The sequence below is a fragment of the Drosophila elegans genome, unplaced genomic scaffold (assembly GCF_018152505.1).
Source record: "Drosophila elegans isolate 14027-0461.03 unplaced genomic scaffold, ASM1815250v1 contig_476, whole genome shotgun sequence".
NCBI classification, from domain to species: Eukaryota; Metazoa; Arthropoda; class Insecta; order Diptera; family Drosophilidae; genus Drosophila; species Drosophila elegans.
In genome coordinates, this window is record NW_024545863.1 from 12,260,324 (window position 1) to 12,288,040 (window position 27,717).

The window sequence follows — 27,717 nt, forward strand, 5'->3', positions numbered from 1 at the left end:
AATTTGTAGTTTGCCAACACTAGAACAGTCCTTCTGATCCGCTTTGCGTTTCGTCGAAGTTATATGTAAACAAGATGTCCAATATTGGAAAAATAAAGATAAAAACATTCGCGGAACTGCAGGCCACCACGGGCATAAATGTGGAACCGGAACCTCCACCAATAACAGAAGACAGAACGCCAGAGAAAAAAAGAGCGGGAAAAACCCGTGCGGCTACTACAACAAAGAAAGTTCAGGCGAAATCGGAGCCGAACGGTGGTGTAATCGTAGCCAGCACTGCGATCAAGCGCTCAAACAAGAAGACGCCCTTGCCAGGCCAATTGCGCATCGATTCCTTCTTCAAAAGCGCCGCCAAGAGCTACAAAGTCAACATGGTTCCCGTGCCACGCTCATCCGCTAAGGCTATGGATGCACCAGCGGCCAAGCGGAAGGTCACCTCGAGGGGACGCAAACGCCTGTTTGACGAGTCCACCACCACATCCACTACGTCCACGGACACGCTGGGTCGCAAGCCGCCGGAGAAGCGAGTGCAGCCTGGCCGACGTGCGAAGGGCAAGGAGAACACGAACCTCCCTGAAGAACTGGATGTGATTGACCTGTGCTCCGAGGACGAGGGCGACAAGACCATCAAGGCGGAGCCCCCGGCGGAAGCCTACTCCAGTCCAGTCAGGAATTCCATACCAGCACCAAAGCTCCGCAGTTCAAAGAGGCCCAGCAGTTCAGCCGTAGTGAAGACCTCTCCAGGCACCAAAAGACCCTCAGCGAAGACCTCTCCAGGCAACAAAAGAATTTCAGTAAAGACCTCTCCTGACCCATCAATGGCTGCAATCCCAAGGGACAGCTCCCTGCCCAAAAATTCAAAAAAAGGAGCTGGACGAAAACAAAAGACGCCAAAGCCGTGCCCGCCTTATAAAATTGTAGAGGGGACATCCTTCTGCGTCGACGGCTTTCAGTTCGGAGATATAGACGGAGTCTCACATTATTTCCTAACCCACTACCATGCGGATCACTACATTGGGCTGACCAAAAACTTCTGCTATCCCCTATACATGAGTCCCACTACGGCTCGCCTGGTGCGAACCTTTATAAAAGTGGACGAAATGTGCATCAACGAGATTGAAGTGGACCAGACGCTTATGGTGGATGGCGTTCAGGTGACCGCATTGGAAGCCAACCAGTAAGGGAATCACTTGCTCAGGCTTGTAGTTCACTAAACATTCTGTTTACCCTTTTTAGCTGTCCTGGAGCCCTCTTGTTTTTCTTCCAACTACCCTCTGGCAAAAATATTCTGCACACTGGAGACTTTCGGGCCTGCGCCGAAATGGAATCCTGGCCGATCTTCTGGAACCACACCAACATCGACCTGCTCTATCTGGACACAACCTACATGAACAAGAACTACGACTTTTGCCACCAGACAGAGAGCGTCGATCGAGCGATAGAGTTGGTGCGGGACTTCAAGGAGAAAAATTTGGCCAAGCGAATCCTCTTCGTCTGCGGCTCCTATGTGATAGGGAAGGAGAAAATCTGGCTGGCCCTGGCGAAGGAGTTCAACCTGAGAGTCTGGACAGAGGAAAATCGCAGCAAGGCAATAAAGTGCATGAATTGGTTGGATCTGGAGTCCGTACTAACAGATGATCCCCGCTCAGCAAACTTACACATTCTTCCAATGGGGAAAATTAGCTATCCGGTAGGTTTCTGCAATATCTCAATACATTTTTAAGAAAATTATGAAAATCGCAATACTAATATAATCGTTTGTATTTATTTTCAGAGTCTAGTTGAGTATTTGAGTCAATTCGAGGACCAATACGACATGTTGTTGGGCATAAGACCTAGCGGCTGGGAGAAGAACAGCAAGCCCTCGTATGGTAAGCGAATCAGCACGATTGGCATTGAGTACTCGGAACACTCTAGCTACAAGGAGTTGGAGCGGTTTGTTCGCTTCCTCAAGCCCAAGCGAGTCCTAAGCACAGTTCCCGTGGGTCGTGATCTCTTTGTTACTGGCGATGTGCCTACCGAATGGTACAAGTACGAAGGCCGATCCTCTATGCTAAGTACAGGGTACCAGCCATCGATATCCTCTTTTCTAGCCACGCCAAAACGCATTGTTCCAAAAATGACTGCAGCGACTGCCATGTCCGTAAGCCCAGCGGATGAAAAGGCTTCCAATGGTAAGGGAGATGGAGGAGAGGATGACTGGCAAACCGCTGTGCCAGCGGATCATATAACCATTTTATCCAGCACCTCAGAAAAGAAATCGGAAATACTCGTTAAAAACGAACCCCTGGGACCAGACACGTGTCCTGAAACTGAAATAATCACTTGGAACGAGACCCTAGAACCAGAAATGTCTTATGATATTGATATAGTCATTAAAAACGAATCCATGCCACCAGACTCGTGCCCTGTTACCCAACCATATGCTCCACCCACGGAAGCAGAAGAATCCAAAGATAATCCTGGGATATCGAAGGATTCTGGCGGCCCTTGCACCATCGTCATCCCTGACAGCCAGGAGCAAAATAAGGACGATGGCAGCACATGTGGGGCAGTCTTGGTAAGTAGACTGACGTCCGATGCTACCGACGATTGGCTCTTATAAGGATTCCAAAATAATCCATCATCGAATGTACAATGTGAATAGCTCTTATGAATTAAGTGTGCCTGCTAAAAGTTATTGTTATTAAGTAATAAGATAGAGATGTATACGTTTTCTGTTCGGCTGTAATTATAAGATGATTTGATGTGAATATAAGGCTTGCCTTCGACATACAAACAATTTTATATATACTGTATATATATATGTATTTTTCTTGACTTATAATTTTTAACATCTTTTGGATGCCTTTCTCCACAAACTGAACAAGTTTTGGGGAGCAGGATGCTCCGTACATTATCAATAAATTAAATGATAGTTTTTATAGAGAATGGGGCATCCATATATGAGTAAGGCGATCTAATTCAATGATGCTCCGAGTGCTAACGAATGTAAATGAGTTTTGATTACTTCACTGATATGCTATGTGTATTAGTTAAATGATAAAGAAATTTAAAGTATAAACCGATTGAGCGTTTTTCTTCTTTTTTTTTAAACCGCACTGAATTCTTAAGGATATTTCGATTTCATCTTATATTATGCATAAACAATTGATTATACAAACACATGACAAACAAAAGATATTTTCTAGATGGTAAATGGTAGGTGTAAGCAAAACCACAAAAGCATTATTAAATTATTCCATATAACATTATGGGTGTTTTGGCCAAATGAAAACTAAAATATACAACAAAATACGTTTCTGGGCTCTTCGCCGACAGCAACTGATTACGATTTAGAAATATACTAGACAACAACGAAGCGCATTTACATGATGGTGATGAGGCTGCAGGACCGGACTGCACGATTTGGTTTTTGGTGGGGTAAGCAGGGGTTCCTCCATGGCCTTTTAGCTGAAAATGGACAAAGGTTAGTGACTAATGGCACTATACTATAAGCTAGGTAATTTTACCACCAAGAGAAGAAAGGACTCTTGTTTTGGAAGCGCTGCGTAAACGAAAAGAAACGGCTGCCGCTGGATCTGTAAAGAATAATAAGAGTTAAAATGACTAAACGGATTGCTTTCGTTTAAATATTCCCCCTGTTCTTTTTTGTCGAGCTAAGATAAGGGAAAATGTTTTTTTTTGTATTATTTAGTTGTAGGGAGACTGGATTTTATGACTGCATTTTTTAGAATGCCAAAAACTCATTAAATTTACTCTTATTAAAAATTTAATCAAGAGACTCTATCTAAACTTTTCAACACATAAATTGTAAAACCACGAATACTCACCGCTCCACAATTACGGCTGGCATTTGAACCAATTGCACCGGCGACTTGCCATCCCTCAGTGCCTGGGTGAGATTGAGGATTTGGCCGCGCATCACAGACATCTGTCGTTCAAACAGACGCTTGTCAAAGCCACGATCCTGCTGGAACAGGTACAACAGCTCCGTGCAAATCTCCTCTACAAAGTTCATGTCTGACAACTGGGGCAGCACGTGATCCTTGATTTCGTCGCTAAATGGAATCTTCGCCTGCGGCAACCATGCCCAATGGTAGGGATAGGCTCGCCACGAGTCCGGGTGCTTGAAGGGAAAGGCCAGCCCATTGTCGATGGCTGCGATCCGGATGAAGGCCGAGTTTACCACGTTCCAATCGCGCTCCGAGGCTGGCGATCTTGAGGAGGGCTCATCCTCGCTGCTGGCCAGGCTACTGCTGTCATGCTGCCCATTGGTGGCTGCTTCTCCCGCTGGATGGCTTCTTGGGACACCATCGTTTAGGTCAACGATTTCCGAAGCTGCCATGGCACCGGGCATCTTGGGACGCACTACACCGTGCATGGTCCGGCCACCGGTGCCGCCCACCTGGCCCGTGATCTTGGGAGCGACGTACTTTATCAGCCAGTTATCGTTGCCCCGGTCCGTGTTGCGAATGATGTAATCCAGGACAACGAGGCGTTCGAACTGCACCTGAAAGGACTTGGCCACCGACGGCGGCAAGGGTTCGCTTTCGAAGCGACGCAACCAGTAGTCCGCATCCTTGTATCCCTCCACGAAGAGCTGGAAGGAGCCAGTCTGCAAGGAATACCGTATACGTTAAACACCAATTGATCTACTTTCCTAGCTTGTGTTTACCTTTAGAGGAAGGCTCATGCGGTTGAAGTGGGCCGATGGGTAATGCTCCTTGATGCGCTTCTTCAGCTTGGCCTTCTGGCGATCGATGCGGGCATAGTTGAAGCTCTCGGCCACCAGTCTGACCACACGCGTCTTCGGAACCACATTTAGATTGAGCTTGCGATCAACTAAGCTTGCACCTGATTCGGAAAGGTACCTGAATAATATTGACAAAGTAAATTTAATTAATGAATCAAAATTATAGCCAAATGGTGTACCTAAGCTAAATCAATGTGATACTTTAAATATTTCGAATATGTTCGGACTATTCAAATAAGAAAGGTTACAAATTTATGGTCTTGATGAACCTCACTTATTAGGTACTTTAAATATTTGTATTTTAATGTGCTATTAAATAAATTAAGCATAAGCTGTTCAAGGATGTATAGGGCTACAAAGCAGTATCATGTCATATATATCATTCGACTGTAAAATTCCAATATCTTTTTTAAGTTTTCTGTTTTCTTTAACTATTTTAAAAACGCCTAGATTACGAGTTAGACTTTTTAAACCGGTAACATTTAATTTTCTTATTAAATTAAGTTGTTTTTGATTTTTGAGTTTTGTGTTTGTTATACACAAGATTTATTGAAAAGCAGTATAGACTTACCCCTGATTGGGAATCAAACAAGCACGGCCGAAACAACAGGGGCAGCACAGCTTGTGCATCCATTTGGTCCACTTTGGATTCAGTCTGCCATAGGGTTCCTCATCCTTTGGCTTGAAGACAGCAAGGCATTGCTAAACGGAGAGATATAATTACTTATTGTTGGATCTTGTGGAACCGATTGACCATTTTAAGCATAATAGACTGTTTCAGGATAAACCAAAAGCTCAGCAAAAACAGCATAATTGCAGGGCTTCCCCGATTTCCTGACATGTTTATCTTTGCGCGTATTGGTACAAATAAATGAAGGGTTGGGTCTTCAATTTTTAGACCAAACTACTACCATGCGCAAGAAAAGCTAGATGATGTCCGCCCGCGGTTTGTACTCACATGGGAGGCATCCTTGACGAAATAGGAACCACTGCTACCCTGGTAAATGCGCTCCGGCAGCACACCATGCTCGATGGCTCCCTCCGCCTTCGCCACAATCTCTGAGAAAAGCGGATCATCTGAAAGAACCAAAGAAATACGTAGTTAAAAATATATTTTTAAACGTGCGGGCTAAAGCTTAAAATTACTAATGAAGTTCGTGCGAAGGAAGAAGATTCGCATGCCTTAGCCCTAAGCAAAGTACAAAGACAGACTGCGAGTTTCTCATCCAAATTGGTCGATTTTGCTTTGGAATTGTACTCTCAATTATTTATTAATACCCCAACCGCCGAGTAAATGCCTTTAATGAGTCGACAATGCCTCGCCAGCTGTGAGGTAAAATTAACTTTAACGAGCCCACACACGAAAGACAACAAATGGAAAGGAGGAAGGGAGGAAGGGAGGTTACTTCACGTTACCTATGAAGTCGAAATTGTCATTAAAATCGCCCTGCGAGTCCTGACAAATGGTGAACACTTGCTGGATAAAGTTTTCGCGACTGCTGCTCGACAAGCGCGACATGGAGACACAATCGAATTGAATGGGCTGGGAAGTCAAGAGTCGTCAACTCGGTTGGCCGTTGATAAAGGGAAGCAGGTCACAATTAGCATAGCCAAAGCGTTTCGATAAGGGCCAACGCCAACACACACTTACAGATGTTCTTCAGCGGGCAGTTGGCGCAATTGCAGCGCGGTGCCACAATCTTGACGGTGACTGTGTCATTGGAATCACGGGCCATCGACGGTGAGTTGACCAGGATGGGAGGATCGCCCTCCAACTCCGACTGGGTCTCGAGGTAGTCCTTGTCCAGCGGGCACTTGCCCTCGCAGCAAATGCAGGCGTAGGACACGGTGGAGGAAGCCATCGAGGACCTACTCGCCTGCGCATCCTTGCTCGTCGTGGGCAGCTCATCGTTATTTGATTTGGTAGAATTTTCGCCAGCTATTGGCTCCTTGCTATCTCTAGAAATCTGAATGTTGACCTTAGCCATGGTGCTATGTCCAATTGGCGACAGTTGCCCACAGATCAAGTTCCATCTTTAAAAACGCCTGCCTTGAAATTTTGAAAATGCACCTTAAGTGACTTAAAACGAGAACAACAAGAGACCACGATTACATCCAAGTGCACAAACATTTACAACACTAAATTTTTTGGTTTTAGATCGAAAGAGACTGGGACTAATAGAAACAGCACAACTATACAGAATATTTTGAAAGCTGGGGCAATGACGATTAGGTTGACACCAATGGCGAGCTCCAGCGGACGAGCTCTGCTGTGTGGGCACATATTTCACTTATGATATGCACGTCTCTATTAATATTAACACGCTCGTTTAAGGAAAATTATAAAATAAAGAATTATAATAATTTCTTAACAAGCGACGTTTTAAAATACTATGGAACGAGAAAAGCTATTACTCATCTCATGATGAAATGCAGTAGTGCGAATCGAATTAGTCACACAGGTCACCAAGTATGATTCAAAATCGGGTCAATACTTATTTTAACAAACAGTCGAGTTTCAATACATCATTATATACGCAAATAACACGAGATTAAAATTAAAATACATTTTTAACTTTATAAAAATCAATGAGATATATTAAGTAGATGCCACAAAAACGATTGAAATTTTAATTGGAAAATCGGCCATCGACATAACTTTATTGTTTTTAAGTATATACTCATAAAAATCAATAAATAGTTATTTTAAAAAACATTAAATTTTTCTTATAGCTTTCTTGTTTTAAAACTTGCTTGAGAAAAAATATATTTTTTTTCATTTTGCAAGCATGGCTCATATTTTTATACGAGCTATAGGATATAGTCGTACCTCCAGTAAGATTGCAGTAAAAGGGATATATTCACATTAATTGTTAAAAAAACCTTTAAGGTAAAGAAAAATTATACAAAAAATTATAAATACAAATTTATATATTTATAATTTTAAAACAATTGAAATTGTTTTTTTTTTTATAGTATTACTGATTTAAAACTAGTAACTTGAAGGGCTTATAAAAAAAAGCAATCTAGTTTTATTATTTTATTTTGAAATAAATGTACTATTAACTACTTAAACACTGTGAGAAAATTTTGGAATTGAATATATTGCTGATGCAGGGTAAATTTAAAGTTAAGGTATTGGCAAGTTTCTAATTTTTTAATTCTAACAAATATTTGAAAATAGGAGATTGCTTTTCAATTAAAAAATAAAATAAAAAGATTTAAAATCTTTTGATATAGAAATTATGGTAGTTTCCAACATTTTCAATTAAAAACCAATCCAAATGGCTTCTTACAGCTCCCAATCAATATTTTTTTTTTTAAATGTTTAGCTTTTCTGTAATTCTACAGCCTACAAAAATGAACTTAGCTCAAATAAGCTTTGGTGGTAAGGTATGTATTGAATTTACCAACATTTTTCTCCCCCGCATTAATTGAACAAAAGAAAATATGGAGGATTTTTTATAGTGCAATTATGCAAATTCAAATTAGCTCTACTATTATTCGGAATATGGGGGCCGTAAAAGCGATAAGCACAACATTAGTAAGGCCTCAAAGCTAACAGAGGAGTAATCTAGTTTGAGTGCACAGCACACATGGCTAGGAAGGGATGGGGAACCCAGAGTTTGAAGCCATAGCACATATGGTCACTTGTACGACTTCGTGAGTCTGATGCACACTCACCGCCAAATGTGTTTGAAACAAAGTCCAAATGATCGTGCCCGCGTCCAAGTCCACCCAGAAGATCGCTGATGCGGCTTCCGTGGCTGACACTGCCGCCACCCAGGAGCGGCTGCGACTCCCGGTTGTCGCTGCCCGCGTCCGTGGACATGCCCTCGAAGTCGATTTCTGGCACCAGGCAGATGTCGTCGGCCTCGTCATGCGGATGACGGGCGAGGGCAATGTGCGCAGTGGTTTTCAACGGAGATGCCGCTGTCGGTGCAGATGTGGCTGCTTTCGGGGGTGCGATGTGACTAATGATCTGTGTCTGCTGGCTGTTGCCTTCGGTGCTCTCATCAGCGCGACCTTTGAATCTCTGGTTGCGCAGGTTGGAGCTCCTCTTCAGCAGCACTTCCTCCTCGCCATCTTCGTCGTCGCCGTCGTCGGTGAGGTCGTCGTGGAGCACGACCAACTTATTGACATGCGGTTTCTGAAGCACGGCATCACCCCCGGCACTCTCCTCGCCCGAAGGCAGGCCGTTTGTGTGGTTCCTCTCCTCTGGCACCTCCGCTTCGTCCTCGTCATCGTTAACAGACAGTAGCATGGGTTCCCGCTCCTTCCTGCCTCGCCTTTTGGTCTTCCGTTTGCCCAAGCCAATAGTGTTGATCTAGGTAAAGAGCACACGTCATATTACAAAGAACTGTGGTTATAAGCTGAGGGCACCCACCTCTACTTTTGTAGTCAACTGGTTGCTTGTCGACTCGAAGCCATTCAGGAGCGGAGCCAGCTGGCTGCTGGGCGGCGTTTGGCTCTTGACAAAGTCCCCGATGAGGTCCTCCTCGTCCTCGAGCTGCAGCAGCGGGGGATCCGCCTGATCCCGTGCGCCGCTCATGACCAAAGTGGGCAGCAGGCACGTGTGTGTTTGGGTGTGTTCTTGGAGGGCGTGGAAGGTGCCTTTCCCCCAGATCCGTAGCAGTCACAACAACAAAGGTCCGCGTTGTGCTCCAGCTTCTTCTAGCGCTTCTATCTGTCACTTTTCGAGCGTCACTTTGCTTTCTGTTATCTACTCCTCCACTCTATCTCCGCTTGCATGCTCGCGCACAATATGCTTCTATTATTCGGGCTGAAATTTGATTACATTACTTGTTAATTGCTTCAATTTTATACTTATATTTCGTTTGGCAATTATCGATTTTTGTATTTAATCATTTACTTCTGCCAATGTTCAATATGTTTTCTAAAGAGTACACATTTCCGGGCACCTTGGGGGATCAAAAACCCCCGAAATTAGGACTCACCATGCACTCCTTAAAAATAATAAGCGAATTACGCGTTCGACTTTAATTTTCGCCAAGAACACGAAGCGAAAAATGGTTGACAATCCAAACAGCTGACGAATAGAATCCGCGGGGCTGCCCACTTGCGAGTTCTGCTCTCCCCAAGTGGCAGCGCCGGACGTGAGAGCACAGAAAACCTTAACCCCATGGTACCCGAATTTCATAAAAATATTTGTTTATTTCGGAATTAAAGTTTTGAATTGAAGTAAATTTACCACAAACACAGTTATGCTAGAGTTTAAGACATTTACCAAAATTGGTTAAAAAAAACTAAATTAAATTCTAAGAATGAACACTCTAAAACGCAAATCATCAAAATGATAATATATCCAAAATAAAATAAATAAAATTTTTACAAAATAAAAAACTATGAAAATAGTGTGCCAGAATTGAAGAACAGTTACAAGTTACAGTTATACTAATTGCGATCCAAAAAAATAATTATAAAATTTAAAATTTTGAGCTGGCGCTTTAAATTGAATTATTTAAACTATCAGTCATAAGAAAAATATTTCAAATCAATTTTTATTCTTAAGGAACCAACTTGACTTGCCTCGACAATCAGATATTTCAAGCTGCATACTTAAAACAATGTATATTAGCAAATAAAAATTGATAAAAATGAGAATACGTTTTAAACTTTTTACTTTTCCGATTATATGTTTGAATACTGTATATACGTAACTTATTTTTATGGTTTTTACTTTTTTGTCGTACAACTTTTATTTACGGAAGAAAGGTAAAGGTTTATATTAAATGTTGGATCGCATGAGTGTCTTGAATATTTTGGTTACAGCAAACGAGACATTTCCAGTAAGTCCAGTCCTGAAGTGTGACCACGCCACTGGGTGCTTCATCACTTTGTGTTTTAATTATGGTTTCAGTTGTACTTTATTCTTAATATAGTATGGATTTCGTGTGGGTTTTTAATATCTAGTTTAGCAGAGAAATCTGACGCAATTTAGCGATCCAATTCAAAGTTTCTCCGAGCTGCCGCTGCAGATTTGTGCTCTCCGCCACCAGCTCGATGCAATCCTTAAACTTGGAGACGGCATGGCGCAAGCTCATGGGCGGCAGAACCCTAAAAAAAAAGACACATTTATCACAATGACCCATTTAAGCGTTATCAGTACTCACGAGAACCAGTGCAGGGGCTCCACATAGCCCTTGGATTTATCCACCGCCTGCCTCTCGACGCAGATGCCATCTTCGGAGTCCACAACTCTGCAGAGGGCGTTGAACTCGGCACTGTTCTCAGTGGGAATCTGAGCCGTGGACACGGAGTTGCTGCCTCCGTGCTGGAATCTAGTGCGAGCCAGGAGAATCGCACCGCTCGCGTTGCTCCGTTCCAGGTTAACGCGGCACTGGGTGTGCTCTTCGACCAGGTGGAACATGTCCAGGTACAGGTTATCCAGCAGCTGGCCAGCGGCCTCTTTTTCACTTATTCCGACGGTCATTTTGACTAAAAGAAATAACTTTATTTATTTATCTCTCGCGACGACCGAGGTTTTTCAATCATATGATTTCACCAACAACCCTGTTATACTACTGATTTGCGCCGAGTTGGCAGTCCTGCCGTTAGCAATCGTTATCGCTGGTCAAATTCTGCAAATTAACAACCGAAACGAAACGGCAGAAAGATGTGTATTTTTGTCGCGTGGACACGTTTTGAATGCAATGAGTTGTAATTGTTGCCGCCACGAACATGGTTAATTAACAGGTAAACTTGCCAAACGGCAAACTCTCGTTGAATCCGACTAACCAAAAGGGCAAACAGCTGTTGTTGTTTTCTAGTGGTAGGGAAAAGGGGGGGGGGGGGCTAGTTCGCTGTTTGTTTTACGATGCTGTCGCGAGATTAGAGAAAGTTTATAAAGAGCCCTGCAATTAGCATTAAGCAGCAGTCGAAAAGCAGTCAAGTCGAAAACACGTCGAGAGCAAAAAGTTGATGCCACCAGTCAGTGCGCCAAGTGCAAACAGTTCCAAAGTCAACACAAATATCCCAGGGGATCATCGGGTGATAATGCCCGATAGCTATAGTAATACAGCGGACTTACGTAGCCGCCGCCGCGAAAATCCAATAGACCGCAACGGCAATACCGGAAGTATTGACAAGGAGCAGGTGCGCCATCTAGCCAATATTGTTTACGACGGCTGGCTTATTAAAACCAACGTGTGTGCATATGTATCTGCACTATAGCCATATCTGCCATACGACGTAACCGCGTTTGATGACAAACATTGACGCAAAGCGTGGCCAAGTGTGCACTGAAAGAAAAACAAATGTTATGGGGAGATCAATTTGTAATTTGTTACCTTCTACTATCATTTCCAATTGATGGACTAATAATGTCAAATATAAAGATGAGGTCGCATATTTTCCTAGTCTGATAATGTTGAGCTTATGGTTAGCTATGACATAAATATTTAAATTATGACATTCTAGGTAAAGAAAGTTTTTGTTCATATTCAAATTATACAACAAATTTAAAATGTGTTTGGAAAATGAGTAGGATTTCGAGATCAACTATATTTTTCTGTGTATGTATCTTATCGTGGAAATCTAAGGTGTTACACCTTGCTCTCTCCATCGCCACACTATGAGTTCTGGTTTTTGGCACGGCCGTTAACGGTATACTGTCTAAAACGTATGCTTTCTCTCTAAAAACCATCAGAATCTAAACTCATTCACGGAAAAGACACAATATTTATTTCGGCTATCAACTGGCGTAGTTATAGACCTCTTATGTTTATCCCTCACATAAGTGCAAAGATTAATGACCCGGCGTTTACCTATCTCTTCAATTATTCAGGCGACAAGCACCATACATAAGCTGACAACCGAATATTCCCAGCGGGCTAACGAAATGACGTCGGGCAAGGAAGGTCAAGAATCCACGTCCAGCAGACGAACCCTTAGCGAGAGTTCCGCGGAGGACGTTGGGCGTACAGGATCGAAGACCAACGGCGAAGGAATGTGGCGCAACGAGCTTTCCCTGAATCCGAACAGCAGCTCTGCTCAGCCCGGAAAGCAGGAGGATCACAGTCCTGGCTCCGGACACTCCAACAGGAGGTTAAGCGATGCAGTTGATGTGGTACTTCGCGTTCTCCTCGTCATGGTCTTCTTGTGAGTTGCTTGTGACAAATCCCTACTGCTGACGAAGTCAATGTCTCATTCATGACTCATGTCTGCAGCAAGCTGGAGACGATGACAGCTTTTAAGAGGGAAATCCACGAGGAGGAGCTTTGGCTGTACAAAAATCCCAGGAGACCGGACATCATCAAGGGCGGAGAGCTGCTCTTTTGGGTGATAGTAGCCCCCTTCCTAGTCACAGTCGCCTTCTACTGGTTTACCAAGGACAGGCGGGACTTCAGAGCAGCCAGCTGGGCCTGGACACTTGCTCTGTGCATGAACGGCATACCGACGAGCGTGCTGAAGATAACAGTGGGGCGTCCCAGGCCAGACTACTTCTACCGTTGCTTTCCCGACGGCGTGATGGTCCTCAATTCGACTTCGAACAGTCTGGGCACCTCCATCTTGGACTTCAACTGCACTGGGCTTCCGGGGGTTATAAATGAGGGCCGCAAGAGCTTCCCCAGCGGGCACTCATCGTGTGAGTTGATGCAGAACATTGGTCTTCGAAAGCCCAGCTTACAGTTTTAATCCACCGTTTCAGTTGCCTTTGCTAGTTTCGGTTTCATCGCCTACTATGTGGGCGCCAAGCTGCACGCCTTCGACATCCGGGGACGTGGCCATACCTGGCGGCTCTGCATCGCTGTGATTCCCTTGGTGATCGCTCTGCTGGTGGCAGTCAGTCGCACCTGCGACTACCACCACCACTGGCAGGATGTGACGATCGGCGGCCTGATTGGCCTGTTTGCGGGCTACATAAGCTACAGGCAATATTATCCCTCCATCTTTGGCCCGGATGCCGGCAAACCGCTAGTCCGGTGGCCCAGGAGTGGGGTAAGCCAATACCAGCGGCTAAGAGGCAACGAGGACAGTGAGAGCCGTGATGAAGGGGCCGAGGGCGATCCAGTGCGGAGGCCACTGATCGCTGGCAAGGAACAATCCAAATGGTACTAAAAGCTTTAAGTAATTTATAGTCAATTATTGCTTTCCCGTGTAAACTCCTCTTAAATTATCAAGCCGTCGCCGTATTTCAAATTTACAAGTGTGCTGGTGGGTTACCTCGTAATGGGTAGGGTTAGTTGGTAGTTAATCCAATAAAAACAAAACGCGTCAATTGCTAAACGTAAATTTATTGCTCATCTTTGGCAGCAACACCCAAAACTAATTTGCTACTTCAAAGTGACCGAAACTAGCCTAAAGGACAGGGTATGCAGGCGCAGATTCAGTTCATGGAGTTGAATGCCTGCAGCAGAACCTGTTTCTCGCGCTCCTTTTTCTTGACCACATCCAGGCTTCGCTGTCGCCAGGTGCTCTTGCGCAGCTTGATGGGTCGACTGCCCACATAGCGTCCGTCCATCTCCTTCATGGCCCGTATGAAGTCGGCCGGCTCCCGGAAGCTGACGAAGCCGAATCCCTTGCTCTTGCCCGTTCGCTTGTCGCGCACCACACGGGCCCGCTGGAACGAGGGGAACTTGTTGAAGGTTCGGGTCAGCACCTCGTCGTTGACGTCGTTTCCCAGGTCACCGCAGAAGATACGGAAGTCATCGTCAGGCCAGTCGGCCAGCGAAGAATCCTCCCACACGCTGCCACCGGCGATTCGCACCGTCTTGCGGTCTTTCTTTTTGCGCTCTGTCGTCTGGAATGACTGCAGCGCTGAGGAGGCGCGCGCCGCCTTGATGGCCTCCTCTGCGATGGGATTCGGTCCGGACTTTTCGGCCTTGAGCTTCTTCAGCTTTTGCGTCACGTCGAAGGAGACGGCGTTGATGTCGATGGAGGGTGCTGCGGCTACGGTGGGCACGTGCACTGACTGCCGGCACTGGTACAGCTTGGGGGCGCTGCTCAGGACCACGGGCGTGGCGGAGATCGGCTTGTTGGCGCTGGAGGAGGAGCTGCCGCCGTTGCCCGTGGGCACGAAGGTGGACATGAAGGTGGGTGGCGGCGGGATAGGGGGCGGAGGCACGGTCAGGCGAGATCCTCCATTCCCCTGGTGGTGCTGCAACTTATGCTGCACGTTGTGGTACGTGTTGGCGGCGATAATCGGCCGGACCTGGTTGGGCACGAACAGATTTCGGGCGGGCGGCTTGGAGATCTCCGCCTCGAACCTGGACAACTCGTCCTCGATGTTGCGGCGCTTTGAACCCATTTGGAAAGGGCTCGGATCTACAATTACTCAAATGTTCTCAAATCAAAACAAATTTTCACGAAAAACGCTGCAGCGAAGGTGATGGCACTATTAACCAACCGATTACATTTCCAATTTCTTGAGCATCGATTGTTTGTTGCAACTATCGATTGTACCTAGCTAAAGTCCTATTCACACCGGCGGCGTGTCTGCTTTAGCGACCATATTCCGCTTCATCGGCTTTTTCTTCCATTATGCCCTCTTTCCACACAGTTCCTTAAAAAGATTAAGGGTACACCAGTATTAAAATCAGGGTAAAATATACAAAAACGAATGCGTTTTAATAAACAACTTGGAAATAATAATTCAAATCTATCATATAATAGCAATCGATTTTTTTCCATTAAATAAACCGTTACACTTGTTGGGCAATGCGCGGTATGACCATATCAAGAAAGCGGATAATTGCCCGTTATTGCCCGCCTAAGGAGTGGTATTTCGGCGTCGCCGCCACCACGCCCACACCAGCACTGACTCAACGCGAGAATAGCTGTTTTCTTTTCGACGGTTTTCCACATAATAATTGAATTAAAAATCGTCGAAAAACCCCCAGCTGTGATAGCAACAAGTATCCCCAGCAAGCGAAGTGAACGAAGAAGCAATAATTCCCCACACACAGTCGCGGGCGCACAGGAACACACCTACACAGGCACACACAAAGTCGTAGTTGCGACAACTACAAAAAAAAAAAAAACGTTTGGAAAAGCCCCAAAACCAAGACTTTTCCCCTCATATTTAAGAGCATTAAACCCCAGAAAAATGCCAACCAAGGAGCGCAACATAGCCATGATGGGCTACAGATCAGTGGGTGAGTTTTTTCAACAAAGTCCAATAAATCACGCAGATGTTGTTGCTGCTGGCACTTGTAATTGCGTAGTATTTTGACAACACCAACAACTTCGAACAATTCCTTAAAATAATTGCGATTCCCCTCCAGGCAAATCATCGCTGTGCATACAGTTCGTGGAAGGCCAGTTCGTGGACTCCTACGATCCCACCATCGAGAATAGTAAGTTCCACATCCTCCAAAAACTTCTAAGGAGCCAGGAAGAGTAAGATGCAAGACGTAATCTGCTCTAATTCACATTCGCAGCATTCACAAAGGTCGAGCGCGTCAAATCCCAGGACTACATCGTGAAGCTCATCGACACGGCCGGCCAGGACGAGTACAGCATATTCCCGGTGCAATACAGCATGGACTACCACGGCTACGTCCTGGTGTACTCGATAACCAGCAAAAAATCGTTTGAGGTGATCCAGATTATCTACGAGAAGCTGCTGGATGTGATGGGCAAAAAATAGTAGGCATATCCCTGGGCTCCAAACGACAGATCAGCTAATTTACCTTGCCTTGCAGTGTACCTGTGGTGTTGGTGGGAAACAAGACCGATCTGCACCAGGAACGAACCGTTTCCACGGAGGAGGGCAAGAAGCTGGCCGAGTCCTGGCGAGCAGCATTTCTCGAAACGTCCGCCAAACAAAACGAGGCAAGTCCCAGGTGCATTCCAATTAAGTGAAAGCTTCTTAGAAACACTCTTTCACAGTCTGTGGGAGATATATTCCATCAGCTACTGATCCTGATCGAAAACGAGAACGGCAATCCCCAGGAGAAGAGCAGTTGTCTTGTATCGTAGGGCGCCCGGCTAGCTGGAACTACGGCCGAACTGTTGAGAATACGGCGAATCGCTATGGCAATACGAAAATCGATTATCTCTTATCTACACAGTTGGGCCAGCGTGCACTGGCGGGGGCGGGCCTTGCCCCTTGTGCGCAGCAGGAAAATCTAAAAACCTAATAGCTTTAAGTCCACACAGCAAGTAACCAACATCAAGCGATTTAGATGCGTCCGCTAACGCTGCCCAGCAGCTTTTGTGGTTCGCGTTTAGCGCAACACAACAGGTTTAAGTTAGAACACTTTTTTCACAACAACAATTAAGTTACAAAGTTCATATACAAATTCTACCAACATTTTGTTTTTTAGTTTCAATTTAAATATAATTTTTCCAAGTACTTTTCGGAATGGTTTTTTTAGTATGGTAAGAAACGGTAAGAAGTATTAAACAACAAAGGACTTTCAGGGGAAGGATCGTTATAGGGTTAAGGCCAGAGGCCAAATGGATGACTTAAATAAACGTAGGTAACAATAAATTGAAGAAATTTCGATCGCTGCAATATATGAAAAAAGGTGCTGGTCAAGTTTTGGGGGAATCGGGACACTCAAGGACTCAGCCATTTTCGGTCAAAGGTCACAAGGACAAGCAATCTAAACTGTATCATAGATGGCTTTCCTAAAATAGTGAGCACCCCATCACATAATGGATTTAGACCCAGGCTAGGCTTAAAACAAAAGGTTTGAGAAAAATATTTATTTATTTAAAAGATGAAACATAATAATGTTTTTAATTTTTGAATAAATACGACTTACAATTTAAGACTGGCAACGCCAGAAACAACTGCCGCTGTTTTTAACAGAGAAAGGGGTTTCATTGCTCTGTTAAAGTTATATTAACAGAATTCTGTTGAGTCGCTGTTGCAAAGCAGCGGAGCTATCGAAAGTATCTCCACCTCTACCGAGATTTAAATGTTTCTCGATTTTCAAACAGTGAACTTGTGCGTGAGTGTAAATTAAATTCGTTCAACTGCCAAATCGCGTGAGATTGTAGCCATTTAACGGTAATTTCCTAAAAAAGAGCCGTGCGTATTGAATTCGTGGTTGTTCCCAATGCAAAAGAAAAGCGAGTTGATTTTCCTAAATTTTCTGTATTGCAATTGTTTTTCCGACTAGTGTAGGTGTGTGTGTGTGTGTATACTTGTGCGCAATGCGTGGGTATTTTCTCAGTTATTCGTTCTATTTTCAAATTTTATTAGACTCACACATTAGTATACATATGTATACTTTTATGTTTGGCCGTTAATTTAAAATTTCTCCAACGCTGTGGGCAGCATTCGCGATTGCGTTTTGTTCAAACAAATGACAGCATTTCTCGATCCCAATATGTGCATGCAGGTGCACTAAAACGTATTTATGTACATATGTACATTGGGGCACCTGAATGTGGATATATTTGTGCAATTGCATTTATCAACCCGCTAATCAGGTGCAATGTACACATATCCATCTCCATCTCCGAACACCCATTGCCGATGGGTGGGTCCAGGTACAGGCTTTTCTTGTTGCTTCCTTTGCGGGCCGCTGCCTTTTATCGATTTAATAACAAACGAAGAGCCAAGTCGTTGGACTCTGCAAACCGGCAATCGCATAACCAACCGCGATGTCTGCGGAGATGTGGATGTGGATGTGGATGTGCCCGCGGGGAATTGATTTTATTGACGTACTTAGCCGTGCCTCTATGTACATTGTACATCGAGCGCGCACATGTGCGCCTTGCTTGGGGTCAGGATTTGATTTCTAAGTTCATGCTCATCCAACTGGCTCGCGATAGTGGCGCACGTTTGTCAATAACATCCATACCCCCAATGGTACCGAAGCTACCAGACCACGCTCCAACATCTGGAGGATGGGCCCCAGGACTGATAAGATAAGTCAAGATTTTATAGCCGGCATAAAAGCCTCCTCAAATGAGTAAAACCCGCCGCTTGCGCTATAAAGGGAACATAGCTTACAAAAACAAAAAGGTATATGATGTTTAATTTGATAATCATTTGTCAATTGGGTCAGCACTTAATTTACTATTATTTCGATATTTTAACATTTAAATGGTGTTACGTGCAAATAAGTTTTTTTTTAATTACGAACAATTTGTTGTATTATATGAATATGTTAGCTTAGTTTTTCAAACTTATCTTTAAAAAACATAGGTATATTAACTTAATAATTAATAAAAATGAAAAAAAGTCATCTTAAAAGTGTGTTTTCTTAAAAAATCGTAAACCCAAAAATTTAAAGATGGATTTGCTTTAAAGGATGGTGCTCCTAAAAACCATTAAGATTGAAAACATGTTGAAGACCATCTCACTAACTCGCATTTGTTGGTGTCCAACGTCTAACCGAAATACATATTTAAATTAACTATATAGTTGGCCTAGCAGTCATTTTAGAGAGCTTAATTGGTGCAGCAAGTGTGAGTGACTGATGCAAAATTACAAGCAATTAATAGACAGCCGGCTTACGAACGCCACTGAATATAATTAAGGCAAGCATAAAAACATTCGTGCATTTGTATTTTTACAAATTAAAGAGCTCTAGGCGACCTACAAAATGTCTACAGAGAATTGGCTTTGCACATTTTCCCCAATATAAATACGACTGCATTAATTGCATTATGTACCTACAGACCCACTTGTATGCATTAAATACACGTTCGTACATATGTATATGTATGTATGCCCACGTTAAGAGATAATCTAGTTCATTGCATCCAAACACATGCACTCGGCAGAGGGGCTCTTTTTGTTTTGGTTGTGTGCCACCAAAGGGGAAAGTGCTCACTTATCCAATATCGCGCTAACTTCGGTGGACACCAGGCTTCCAGTCGAAATTGAATTAATGAAATGTAGCCATCCTCAACTCGTCATGCACCCCAATAATCATTACCATAACAAAGTATGCAGACGCACAGTTGCGGTAAAAGCTGTACTTGCTAATAGGTAACGATATTTGGAATATGACGGGAGTTAAATACACTCGGAGAAATGCCCACTATGAACTTTAAGAAATTAGTTTTATCCCTTGATAAAGATTGAAATTTACTCCCAATACAACAAAGTCTCTCTTACTTTTATTACATTTATTTTAACATATAAATATGTATTGTAAAACTGAAATTGTTACCAACATAAGCTGTTTACAGGAGAAAAAAAATTTCTAGTCAAGGGGAGTGATTTTGTAAAGTTGTAAATAGATATTTTAGCGACATAATTTCCTAGTATGTTTTCCATGCAAAAAATAGTCAAAGGAAAACTAACACACCAACCAGTGGAATAAATCACTTTAGCCCACATACCGGCCGTGAGGTTCTGTCCCATTGACCGCAGCTGTATGGAGAATACTCATAGCACCATAACAAATGCCTTCCGCACCGCCCTGACTTACTCTCTTTTTTTTTTTCAAGTCTGCTGTGCCCGTGTGGCACAATTTGAACTTAGAGGCTTTACGGGCCATCGTCAATGCCATTCTCGAGTCCCCAATAGTGATATATCCGATGTGAGAGAGTGTGTGTGGAGGGCGTAGTACATCGCATCGGCAGTATCGCCACTCCACACCAAGTACACAATACTTGAGAGGGAAGACCAAGACCACCATCAGGGGTTAATAACCGCTGGCCTGGTTGGGCTGACTGGGCCATAACTGCAGCGCAGACGTCGGAAGAGATGGCCCTTGTAATGGCTTAGTCGCAACATTAGTATTCTGCCTGTTATGCATTTACCATATTGTGTTGTATTTGGTGTGTCTGTCGGCGGAACAAAACGCTTTCAAAGTGCAGTAACCAATCTGCTGAAAAGACAAACGAGCTGCGATGACATTTGTGTCGCTGCACTGTGGGTCACAGCATCGTCAACCCTGCTATAAGTCCTCATAACACCCCACAGCATAAATACTTACCGATTTCGAGAGTGCCATACACTCAAAACATAATAAAGTTTGAAGTTCTCTTGTCGTTTTAAGGAGTATGTAGATACAACCTCCAAAAAAAACCAAACAATTGAATGCATACATAGTTAGAAAAAGGCTATTATAGTCAATACATTTTTATAAAAGCAATAATTTATTATGAGCAATAATGGGTAATTTCCATTTTAAGTTCTGAATTCAATTATCTAATTGGTGGATCTTTCTTTTTTGTTCTTTTGTTTTAAAATAAAACCTATCTAAATTTCAATTTTTTGAGTGCAAAGGCTTAAGTTCAGTTTGCGCAGTTTAATGTACGGCACGTGTCTGGAGCCTGTCCTGAAGCGATGCCTCCGATGAGTCATAGGCCACCACAAAAGGCCCAACCAACCCCAAGTGCATGAATGAAAACGCCAGCTCGCGTGTCTGTGTGTGGGAAATGGGGAAATCCTCCCCAGTCTAGTCTAACACTCACTCACAGCACTCATTTAATTGCAGACTCTCGCCATGTCGACTAGCCCAAAACCGGTTAAGAAGGTGCCGATTCACTTGCAGAGCGCCCAGAATCGTGTCTATATTAAAAATGGTAAGCTCATTAACCGATTCCGTGTGAAAAACTGAAGTTAGAAACATTGATTTCATTACAGGCGAGATTGTCAACCATGATAAATCGTTTAAAGCGGACGTGTACATCGAGGACGGAATTATCAAGTATGTGCAAATCATTTAAACAATTTGATCGAATCCTTAAAAAATTTTTCTTTTTGTTATCAATCTTAAAAATATTTTGATAAAAATTATTTTTATACCTATACAACATGGCATATATTAACAATTTAAGTTACATTTTTTTTTTAATCAAAATATAAATATTGATTTACTTAAAAATTGAAATATTTATTTGGTTGAAGTAAAAGTTATGTTTCTCGTATGGCAATAATTAAATTAAACTTCGTTTTAGTTTTTAGAAAACTACAATACCAATAAAATTAATTTATTCGTTTTGAAAATTTGCTTTAATTTTGCTGTTTTTATTAACTTTGGCTTTGTCATGACTTCCGATTAATAAAGTCCCTTGATCCTAAACCATTCCCAATCCAGTCCAATAAGGAGTAAACCTTTTTCACACACTTTAGCAGAATAATTAAGGGCGTTGGCATGACTCACCAAAAAGACATATATTTCCCTCTTAAAGCCTAAGTCAACCAAGTCTAAGAAAAAATCCAACCCTCTTTTTTTTCAAGGTTTGTGGGACCCTCGTCTGAAATAACGATACCAGGAGGAGTCCGCACCATCGACGCCAGCGGGCTTATGATCATTCCGGGAGGAATAGATCCCCACACGCATTTGCAGTTGCCTTTCGGCGGAGCCGTGGCCGTCGATGATTTCTACCATGGAACCCGAGCTGCCGTCGCAGGTGGCACCACTATGATAAGTAAGCAATGGTCCATCAAGGCTTGAGTATAGGCTCTAACCCCTGAATTTCTCCAGTCGATTTTGTTCTGCCTAACAAACATGAGTCGATGATCGAGGCCTACGACAAGTGGCGCAGTTGGGCCGATCCCAAGGTGAGAAATTTAATTGGTATCACAAATTATTCGACCTTAATTGATTACTATTTTATTTTTCATTATTTATACAAATATTAGTTTTTCGATTATATTTTTAATTTGACTTGACGCTAATTTTTTAGAAATCAGATTGACATTTAATGTTAGGGTAGTCTTTTTTAACATCCTTATAAATGTATAATTATAATTAAATCCATTTACAAATAGTTTTACATATACTAAATGCAACTATTTCTTTCTGCAGGTGTGCTGCGATTACGCATTGCATGTGGGCATCACCTGGTGGTCGAAGTCGGTTTCTGAGGAGATTGGCATTCTGTGCAAAGAGCTTGGAGTGAACTCCTTCAAAACATTCATGGCTTACAAGGGTCTATATCAGGTAAGTCGGATATTAATTTAATGCAATAATTACTTAATTTACAATTTGTTTATTCCCATTTAAGCTTAACGATTCGGATCTATTGGATGTTTTTGAGCGCATTAGGCATTTGAATGGTGTCGCAATGGTAAGTCAAAAAAAAATGACCAATCTGGTCATGAAGAAAAGCGTACTTTCTTACTGTACTGTTATAAAAATATATTTTGGTTTTTGCATAGGTATACATTAAATACAAATTTAAACTTTACAAAAAGATTCTTGTTTTTTTAAAACATACATATTTACAGTTTGCTTAGGAAAGGAGAATTAGAGAATTACTTACTTAATTACATGCATAGCACATTGTACCCCTTCAATAATGTCTAACAAGTAAATTAATCTATTATTCAATTTAGTTGGTTTTCCGTTTGCGTAAACTGTTCTACTTGTTGTTAGAAACTAGCCTAAACACAATAAAAAGCAAAGTCAGTGATTTAATTGTTGGTTACATCGCTAATTGAAATGTACATTGTTATTTTGATATATCCCTTGAGATTAACTCAATTCAATTGCGATCTCAAAATTATTTGGTAGATCTCGTATTAGGATTATATAAAATCCCTGCAAATTTCCCAGTTTTCAGTACCATTAAGTTAAACTGTTTTTGTTAGCAATACAAACTATGTATGTAAATGCATACAAAGTAAGATCATGGTAAAGGTTAGATATTGGTCTAAGGACATATAAAAACATTTTCCAAATCGAACTATTATTTTATAAGTTATTAGCAAAAATGTTATAGTTTGAAGGATGATTATAGGATATCTGATAGTTGGGCCTCTCGACGAAGTGAAGTCACTTTTAAACCAACTTGAACCCTTTCCACAGGTCCACGCTGAGAATGGCGATATCATTGCGAAGAACACGCAGCGCCTGCTGGCCGAGGGCATCAATGGGCCGGAGGGTCACGAGCTGTCCCGACCCGAGGAGGTCGAGGCCGAGGCGGTGCACCGCGCCTGTGTGCTGGCCCATCAGGTAAGAGCACGAGCACGAGATACTCTGGGAGGGACGGTACTCTGGAGGCGGCGGTGTTTGTGTCCATGCCGGCCAAGTGCCAGTCACTGCGCCGGACTGTAATTACTTATGTTTATTTATGTTACACATTTTGATTTCTTATTATTTCCATTGTGTATGATGCACCCTTTGTACATATTATGCGGTATGCGGTATGCGGCACTCGATATAACCCCACCATAAACGTACCTACATATATATATATATATATATATGTATATTAGGCCGCTTGTCCGCTGTACGTGGTGCACGTGATGAGCAAGTCGGCCGGCATTGAGTTGGCCAGGGCCCGCCACCGATATCGGGGGCGGTACATTATGGGCGAGACCCTGGCCGCGGCGCTGGGCACCTGGCAGCCATGCTGCCAGCACCTGGGCTTCGATCACGAGGCGGCGCATGTGCTCAGTCCGCCGCTCCGGCCCGACAAGACGACCCCCGAGTTCTTGATGAAGCTGCTGGCGAAGTAAGTTGTGCCTGGGTTCACACTCCGGGCCGGGACCGTAAAAATCAGAGTCACAAAAATGTACTTTAGCTATTCGTATCATCCGCGACTCTATTTTTGATATAAATATAATATAATAACAGTTGTTGTTTGAAGTTGGCACTGAGCTAGTTGATCTACGAGAGTAAAAGACCAAGGGTTATTAAAAAGTACTAAGTACCTCATGAACCGTATCTCTTAGTTTTAACCATTTAAAGTTTTAACATAAAGTCAATATAGGTATTATTATAGATCTCCAAAATATTGGAAAGGGAGGAAGAATTTACTTTTTAAAATCTAAGAAAATTAGGAATACTTCTTTAAAATCCTTAGGGGGTTTACTTTTTTATTGATTTAACATTTTATGCGATGTTAGGATACTAATCATTCCTAAATATGATATAGATACAAAGATTTTTATTTCCCTAGTACGTTATATTTCTGCTACAAAATCCTGATACTAATCATACCTAAATGTGATATAGATACAAAGATTTTCATTTCCCTAGTACGTTATATTTCTTCTACAAAATCTTGAAACATGTTGGAAAATATTTTTTTAAAAAGAATTTTCAAACAATTTTGTGTCTTTAGCTCAACCAAAAACGATTTACTTAAGTAACCTGTATTAGAAAATTAAATTTAAGTGAGTCGTTTGAGAATGTTAACTCAGGTATATGATGCTTACAATAGTTACGGTCTCTGGTCCTGGGATTACTTGTCTTTGTTGATGCTGGTTAATCCGCATACTAACTGGTTTGCTTATGCCTGCTTTAATCATATCCACTAACCAACCAACCGACTAACTAACTAACTACGCTCTCTGCCCGATCTAACTAATCCACTAATCCGTCGACCTGTTTCCTGTTTGACCATTGCTTCACTTACACACGCTCACACACCGTCCAGATGAAGACGCCGCTCTTTGTGTCCGGCCTGACCAGCAAATCCTCCGCCGAGCTCGTGGGTCGCGCCCGTCGCAGTGGCTACTGCGTTTTCGGGGAGACGCTGGCCAGCTCCCTGGGTCGCTCCATGAGCGCAGTGCCCAAGGGCGACCGCATTTACTGCATCACCAGTCCCCCGATCCGCGAATCCGCCGAGACACCCAGGCAGTTGATGAAGTCCCTGGCCTAGTAAGTACTGCCCCAAATGTATGGAATCAAAGGCACCAATTGGTTTGCTTAAAATTGCCATTCAAAATCAATTTAATTTAAACATTTAGTATCCCAAAAAAAAAGGTAATAACGTATCTAGATGCTCGCACCTTTAAGGTAACTTTGATTCCACATATGTATGTATGTATACTAGGGGTTCTGTAAGTAAGTATCCAAGAATCAGAACATTTTCGTTGCATTCCACACCCTGCCGGTGATTGTTTTTGTTTCGTTTTGTTTCACTGACCTCTTAAAAAGGAATGTTTTTATCCGTATATTTAATCATCATTTTACATTGTGCCCCCAGTGATGATCTGCAGCTGACTGGCAGCGACAATTGCACCTTCAACAAGGAGCACAAAGCATTGGGCAAGGGCGACTTCACCAAGATACCGAACGGAGTCAATGGATTGGAGGATCGCATGTCGCTGGTCTGGGAGAAGGGCGTCCACGCCGGTCTCCTTGATCCTTGCCGCTTTGTGGCCGTGACCAGCACGAATGCGGCCAAGATATTCAACATTTATCCCCAGAAGGGTCGCATTGGTAAGTCACGTTGCAAGCCACAGAATCCAATCGAAAGTCAAGAATATATGCACAACTAGTTGAATAATGTTGATAAAGAGGCTTCTACATAATAATTAAAAAACTGATTTACTTGAATCCCATGCCTTATTCGCTTAGCTGTCGGCTCGGATGCGGATATTGTGATCTGGAATCCGAATGCCACCCGTACCATTTCCAAGGACACGCACCACCACGCATGTGACTTCAACATATTCGAGGGCATGACCGTACACGGCGTCTGCGAGTTCGTCCTGGTGCGCGGAAGGATCTGTGCCGAGCAGGGCAATGTACGAGTGGCGGAGGGCTTCGGACGGTTCATTCCCACGCCCGTCCGGCCGCCCTTCGTCTACGACATCATCGAGGGCAAGGTGCAGTCGCCGCCGGAGGAGCAGCACGAGGAGAAACAGAACGGCAACGTGGCCAAGCGGTTCGCCGAGCTGGACATCCAAATCCCAGTGCAGGAGCCCATCAGCGCCATGCTGGCTGGCAACCTGGCCATGCCGGCGGAAGGATCACTGTGCAGTACGCCCTCGGTGCGCGGACGTGTCGATGGCAAGCGTGACATGCAGGAGTCGTCCTTCTCCATAAGCGGTAGGTGACTCCAAAAACCCCTAAAGGGTTGAATAGTTACTTCTTAACAACTATTCGTATTCCTCGTACATATATGTATGGATGTATGTACATATATATTTTTGATCTGCAATAACAGATGAAGATTTAAATCTAGAAAGCTTTCAAAATAACAGATTTGTGTGAACATTTAAATCTAGAAAGCTTTCAAAATTAATGTCTTATCTAACTTAAAAAGAATATTCTAAGATATTAAAAAAAAATAAATAAATAAATTGTATTAAAAAAAAAAAAAAAAAAAAATTAACACAGAGATAACTTTTTTACACAAACATTTTAATCGTTACAGAGGAACTCGACAGGTCCGGCGTTCGAGCGTGCATTAAAGTGAAGAACCCACCTGGCGGAAAGTCTTCCGGATTCTGGTAGACCACACACCCGATGTCGCATCGAAATGTGTGTGGATGCGGAATCGCACAATCTCCGACGACAGTGTAAGCCAAAGTCTGCGCTCATTCGATAACTTAACTGGCATTTAATATAGAACCCTGAAACAAAATCGTAATCTAACCCAATTTCAAAATAAGTACATATAGCCAAAAACCGATTAAGGAATGCAAAATCTGCTTTGTCATTTAACATTTAGATCCGATTGCCTCTTGTTAATATACTTTTTGTTAAATTCTTCAACCAAGAAGACATTAAGCAAGTAAATTTATTGTCAAATTGAGGTCTATGAAAATCAAACCAAATCGCGTAATAATGTATTTTTTTGTTGAACACGTTTATTTTTAAATACTTTGTTTATTTACAAGGAGATGTAGCACAATTTGTTTGTACTCTTGAAAGCTAAAGTAGGCAATCCAAACAAAATCAAAAGGCTCGATAGAATAACTGAGTTCAATTTATTACACTATTGCAATTGTTTATTGATAACCCGCTTTGAAGTAGAGTACATCGATCATGCCACGTGAGACAACGTACCGTTTGGGAGCAAATTCGGCACTTCATCTGAGAATGTCTTAAATTAGATACTTCAATCATATTTTCAATGAAAACTTATATATGTGCAGAACTATTTATTATAAACGCATACTTTATATACATACATTTAATAACAAAAGCAGAACACAAAGATCAAACTAATAAACTTTACCAAAAAACTAAAATAAAAAAACTGTTTTCATGTTTAGTTAAAAGTGATATAATTTTCAGGAAAATATTGTTCTGATTTATTTGTGATTTAATGAGCAAAAGCTTTAGATGGGAGCGTTTGAGTCAAACGTAATAATGATGAGATAAAGGGACAAG

At 42.7% G+C, this 27,717-nt stretch overlaps 7 protein-coding genes across 15 annotated transcripts; 4 read left to right on the plus strand and 3 right to left on the minus strand.

The window, feature by feature from the left end:
- Positions 1 to 18: 18 nt before the first annotated feature.
- Positions 19 to 3,064, plus strand: LOC108137473 (DNA cross-link repair 1A protein). The gene is made up of 3 exons (XM_017259180.2): positions 19 to 1,177; positions 1,237 to 1,690; positions 1,775 to 3,064. The coding sequence occupies exons 1-3, from the start codon at positions 75 to 77 to the stop codon at positions 2,603 to 2,605; spliced, it is 2,388 nt and encodes a 795-aa protein (XP_017114669.1). The 5' UTR covers positions 19 to 74; the 3' UTR covers positions 2,606 to 3,064.
- Positions 3,065 to 3,118: 54 nt separating this feature from the next.
- Positions 3,119 to 9,822, minus strand: LOC108137475 (phosphatidylinositol 4-kinase type 2-beta). Of its 4 annotated transcripts, XM_017259181.2 has the most exons (9): positions 9,715 to 9,822; positions 9,144 to 9,539; positions 8,441 to 9,083; positions 5,715 to 5,833; positions 5,328 to 5,458; positions 4,679 to 4,874; positions 3,834 to 4,618; positions 3,513 to 3,581; positions 3,119 to 3,453 (listed from the first exon to the last, which is right to left on the minus strand). In XM_017259181.2, the coding sequence occupies exons 2-9, from the start codon at positions 9,306 to 9,308 to the stop codon at positions 3,450 to 3,452; spliced, it is 2,112 nt and encodes a 703-aa protein (XP_017114670.1). In that variant the 5' UTR covers positions 9,309 to 9,539; positions 9,715 to 9,822; the 3' UTR covers positions 3,119 to 3,449. The 4 variants fall into 4 exon arrangements, with proteins under 4 accessions (XP_017114670.1, XP_017114671.1, XP_017114672.1 ...); XM_017259182.2 differs by lacking the exons at positions 8,441 to 9,083; positions 9,144 to 9,539; positions 9,715 to 9,822 and adding an exon at positions 6,408 to 6,959; XM_017259183.1 differs by lacking the exons at positions 8,441 to 9,083; positions 9,144 to 9,539; positions 9,715 to 9,822 and adding an exon at positions 6,173 to 6,290.
- Positions 9,823 to 10,381: 559 nt separating this feature from the next.
- On the minus strand, positions 10,382 to 11,305 carry LOC108137481. The gene is made up of 2 exons (XM_017259194.1): positions 10,891 to 11,305; positions 10,382 to 10,834 (listed from the first exon to the last, which is right to left on the minus strand). Exons 1-2 carry the CDS (start codon positions 11,208 to 11,210, stop codon positions 10,687 to 10,689), a joined length of 468 nt encoding a protein of 155 aa, XP_017114683.1. The 5' UTR covers positions 11,211 to 11,305; the 3' UTR covers positions 10,382 to 10,686.
- A 34-nt stretch (positions 11,306 to 11,339) lies between these two features.
- LOC108137479 (phospholipid phosphatase 5) lies at positions 11,340 to 14,011 on the plus strand. Of its 3 annotated transcripts, none has more exons than XM_017259191.2 (4): positions 11,340 to 11,473; positions 12,564 to 12,877; positions 12,946 to 13,364; positions 13,428 to 14,011. In XM_017259191.2, the coding sequence occupies exons 2-4, from the start codon at positions 12,618 to 12,620 to the stop codon at positions 13,835 to 13,837; spliced, it is 1,089 nt and encodes a 362-aa protein (XP_017114680.1). In that variant the 5' UTR covers positions 11,340 to 11,473; positions 12,564 to 12,617; the 3' UTR covers positions 13,838 to 14,011. The 3 variants fall into 3 exon arrangements, with proteins under 3 accessions (XP_017114680.1, XP_017114678.1, XP_017114679.1); XM_017259189.2 differs by lacking the exon at positions 11,340 to 11,473 and adding an exon at positions 11,623 to 11,872; XM_017259190.2 differs by lacking the exon at positions 11,340 to 11,473 and adding an exon at positions 12,203 to 12,291.
- On the minus strand, positions 13,994 to 15,131 carry LOC108137480 (RNA-binding protein 42). The gene has a single exon (XM_017259192.2). It carries the CDS (start codon positions 15,024 to 15,026, stop codon positions 14,106 to 14,108), a length of 921 nt encoding a protein of 306 aa, XP_017114681.1. The 5' UTR covers positions 15,027 to 15,131; the 3' UTR covers positions 13,994 to 14,105.
- A 379-nt stretch (positions 15,132 to 15,510) lies between these two features.
- LOC108137500 (GTP-binding protein Rheb homolog) lies at positions 15,511 to 17,075 on the plus strand. Its single transcript, XM_017259217.2, has 5 exons — positions 15,511 to 15,873; positions 16,003 to 16,074; positions 16,159 to 16,366; positions 16,423 to 16,552; positions 16,610 to 17,075. Exons 1-5 carry the CDS (start codon positions 15,825 to 15,827, stop codon positions 16,697 to 16,699), a joined length of 549 nt encoding a protein of 182 aa, XP_017114706.1. The 5' UTR covers positions 15,511 to 15,824; the 3' UTR covers positions 16,700 to 17,075.
- Positions 17,076 to 17,618: 543 nt separating this feature from the next.
- Positions 17,619 to 27,575, plus strand: LOC108137457 (dihydropyrimidinase). Of its 4 annotated transcripts, none has more exons than XM_017259157.2 (12): positions 17,619 to 17,738; positions 21,133 to 21,220; positions 21,282 to 21,345; positions 21,879 to 22,069; positions 22,126 to 22,202; positions 22,450 to 22,584; positions 22,649 to 22,711; positions 23,452 to 23,598; positions 23,862 to 24,100; positions 25,580 to 25,815; positions 25,954 to 26,427; positions 26,756 to 27,575. In XM_017259157.2, exons 2-12 carry the CDS (start codon positions 21,142 to 21,144, stop codon positions 26,833 to 26,835), a joined length of 1,785 nt encoding a protein of 594 aa, XP_017114646.1. In that variant the 5' UTR covers positions 17,619 to 17,738; positions 21,133 to 21,141; the 3' UTR covers positions 26,836 to 27,575. The 4 variants fall into 4 exon arrangements, with proteins under 4 accessions (XP_017114646.1, XP_017114648.1, XP_017114649.1 ...); XM_017259159.2 differs by lacking the exon at positions 23,862 to 24,100 and adding an exon at positions 25,028 to 25,251; XM_017259158.2 differs by having other exon boundaries at positions 17,648 to 17,759.
- Positions 27,576 to 27,717: the final 142 nt, after the last annotated feature.

Excerpts from the sequence above, each read along its gene's own strand:
- LOC108137473 (XM_017259180.2), top strand. The coding sequence starts at position 75 with ATGTCCAATATTGGAAAAATAAAGATAAAAACATTCGCGGAACTGCAG. Across the intron at positions 1,178-1,236 it reads ACCGCATTGGAAGCCAACCA|CTGTCCTGGAGCCCTCTTGT; the intron begins GTAAGGGAATCA and ends TACCCTTTTTAG. Across the intron at positions 1,691-1,774 it reads TGGGGAAAATTAGCTATCCG|AGTCTAGTTGAGTATTTGAG; the intron begins GTAGGTTTCTGC and ends ATTTATTTTCAG.
- LOC108137475 (XM_017259181.2), bottom strand. The coding sequence starts at position 9,308 with ATGAGCGGCGCACGGGATCAGGCGGATCCCCCGCTGCTGCAGCTCGAG. Across the intron at positions 5,459-5,714 it reads TCGTCAAGGATGCCTCCCAT|CAATGCCTTGCTGTCTTCAA; the intron begins GTGAGTACAAAC and ends CTCTCCGTTTAG. Across the intron at positions 4,619-4,678 it reads GCATGAGCCTTCCTCTAAAG|ACTGGCTCCTTCCAGCTCTT; the intron begins GTAAACACAAGC and ends TATTCCTTGCAG.
- LOC108137481 (XM_017259194.1), bottom strand. The coding sequence starts at position 11,210 with ATGACCGTCGGAATAAGTGAAAAAGAGGCCGCTGGCCAGCTGCTGGAT. Across the intron at positions 10,835-10,890 it reads GAGCCCCTGCACTGGTTCTC|GGTTCTGCCGCCCATGAGCT; the intron begins GTGAGTACTGAT and ends CTTTTTTTTTAG.
- LOC108137479 (XM_017259189.2), top strand. The coding sequence starts at position 11,699 with ATGCCACCAGTCAGTGCGCCAAGTGCAAACAGTTCCAAAGTCAACACA. Across the intron at positions 11,873-12,563 it reads GAAGTATTGACAAGGAGCAG|GCGACAAGCACCATACATAA; the intron begins GTGCGCCATCTA and ends TCAATTATTCAG. Across the intron at positions 13,365-13,427 it reads CCCCAGCGGGCACTCATCGT|TTGCCTTTGCTAGTTTCGGT; the intron begins GTGAGTTGATGC and ends CCACCGTTTCAG.
- LOC108137480 (XM_017259192.2), bottom strand. The coding sequence starts at position 15,026 with ATGGGTTCAAAGCGCCGCAACATCGAGGACGAGTTGTCCAGGTTCGAG.
- LOC108137500 (XM_017259217.2), top strand. The coding sequence starts at position 15,825 with ATGCCAACCAAGGAGCGCAACATAGCCATGATGGGCTACAGATCAGTG. Across the intron at positions 15,874-16,002 it reads GATGGGCTACAGATCAGTGG|GCAAATCATCGCTGTGCATA; the intron begins GTGAGTTTTTTC and ends ATTCCCCTCCAG. Across the intron at positions 16,075-16,158 it reads CGATCCCACCATCGAGAATA|CATTCACAAAGGTCGAGCGC; the intron begins GTAAGTTCCACA and ends TCACATTCGCAG.
- LOC108137457 (XM_017259157.2), top strand. The coding sequence starts at position 21,142 with ATGTCGACTAGCCCAAAACCGGTTAAGAAGGTGCCGATTCACTTGCAG. Across the intron at positions 21,221-21,281 it reads TCGTGTCTATATTAAAAATG|GCGAGATTGTCAACCATGAT; the intron begins GTAAGCTCATTA and ends ATTTCATTACAG. Across the intron at positions 22,712-23,451 it reads ATTTGAATGGTGTCGCAATG|GTCCACGCTGAGAATGGCGA; the intron begins GTAAGTCAAAAA and ends CCCTTTCCACAG.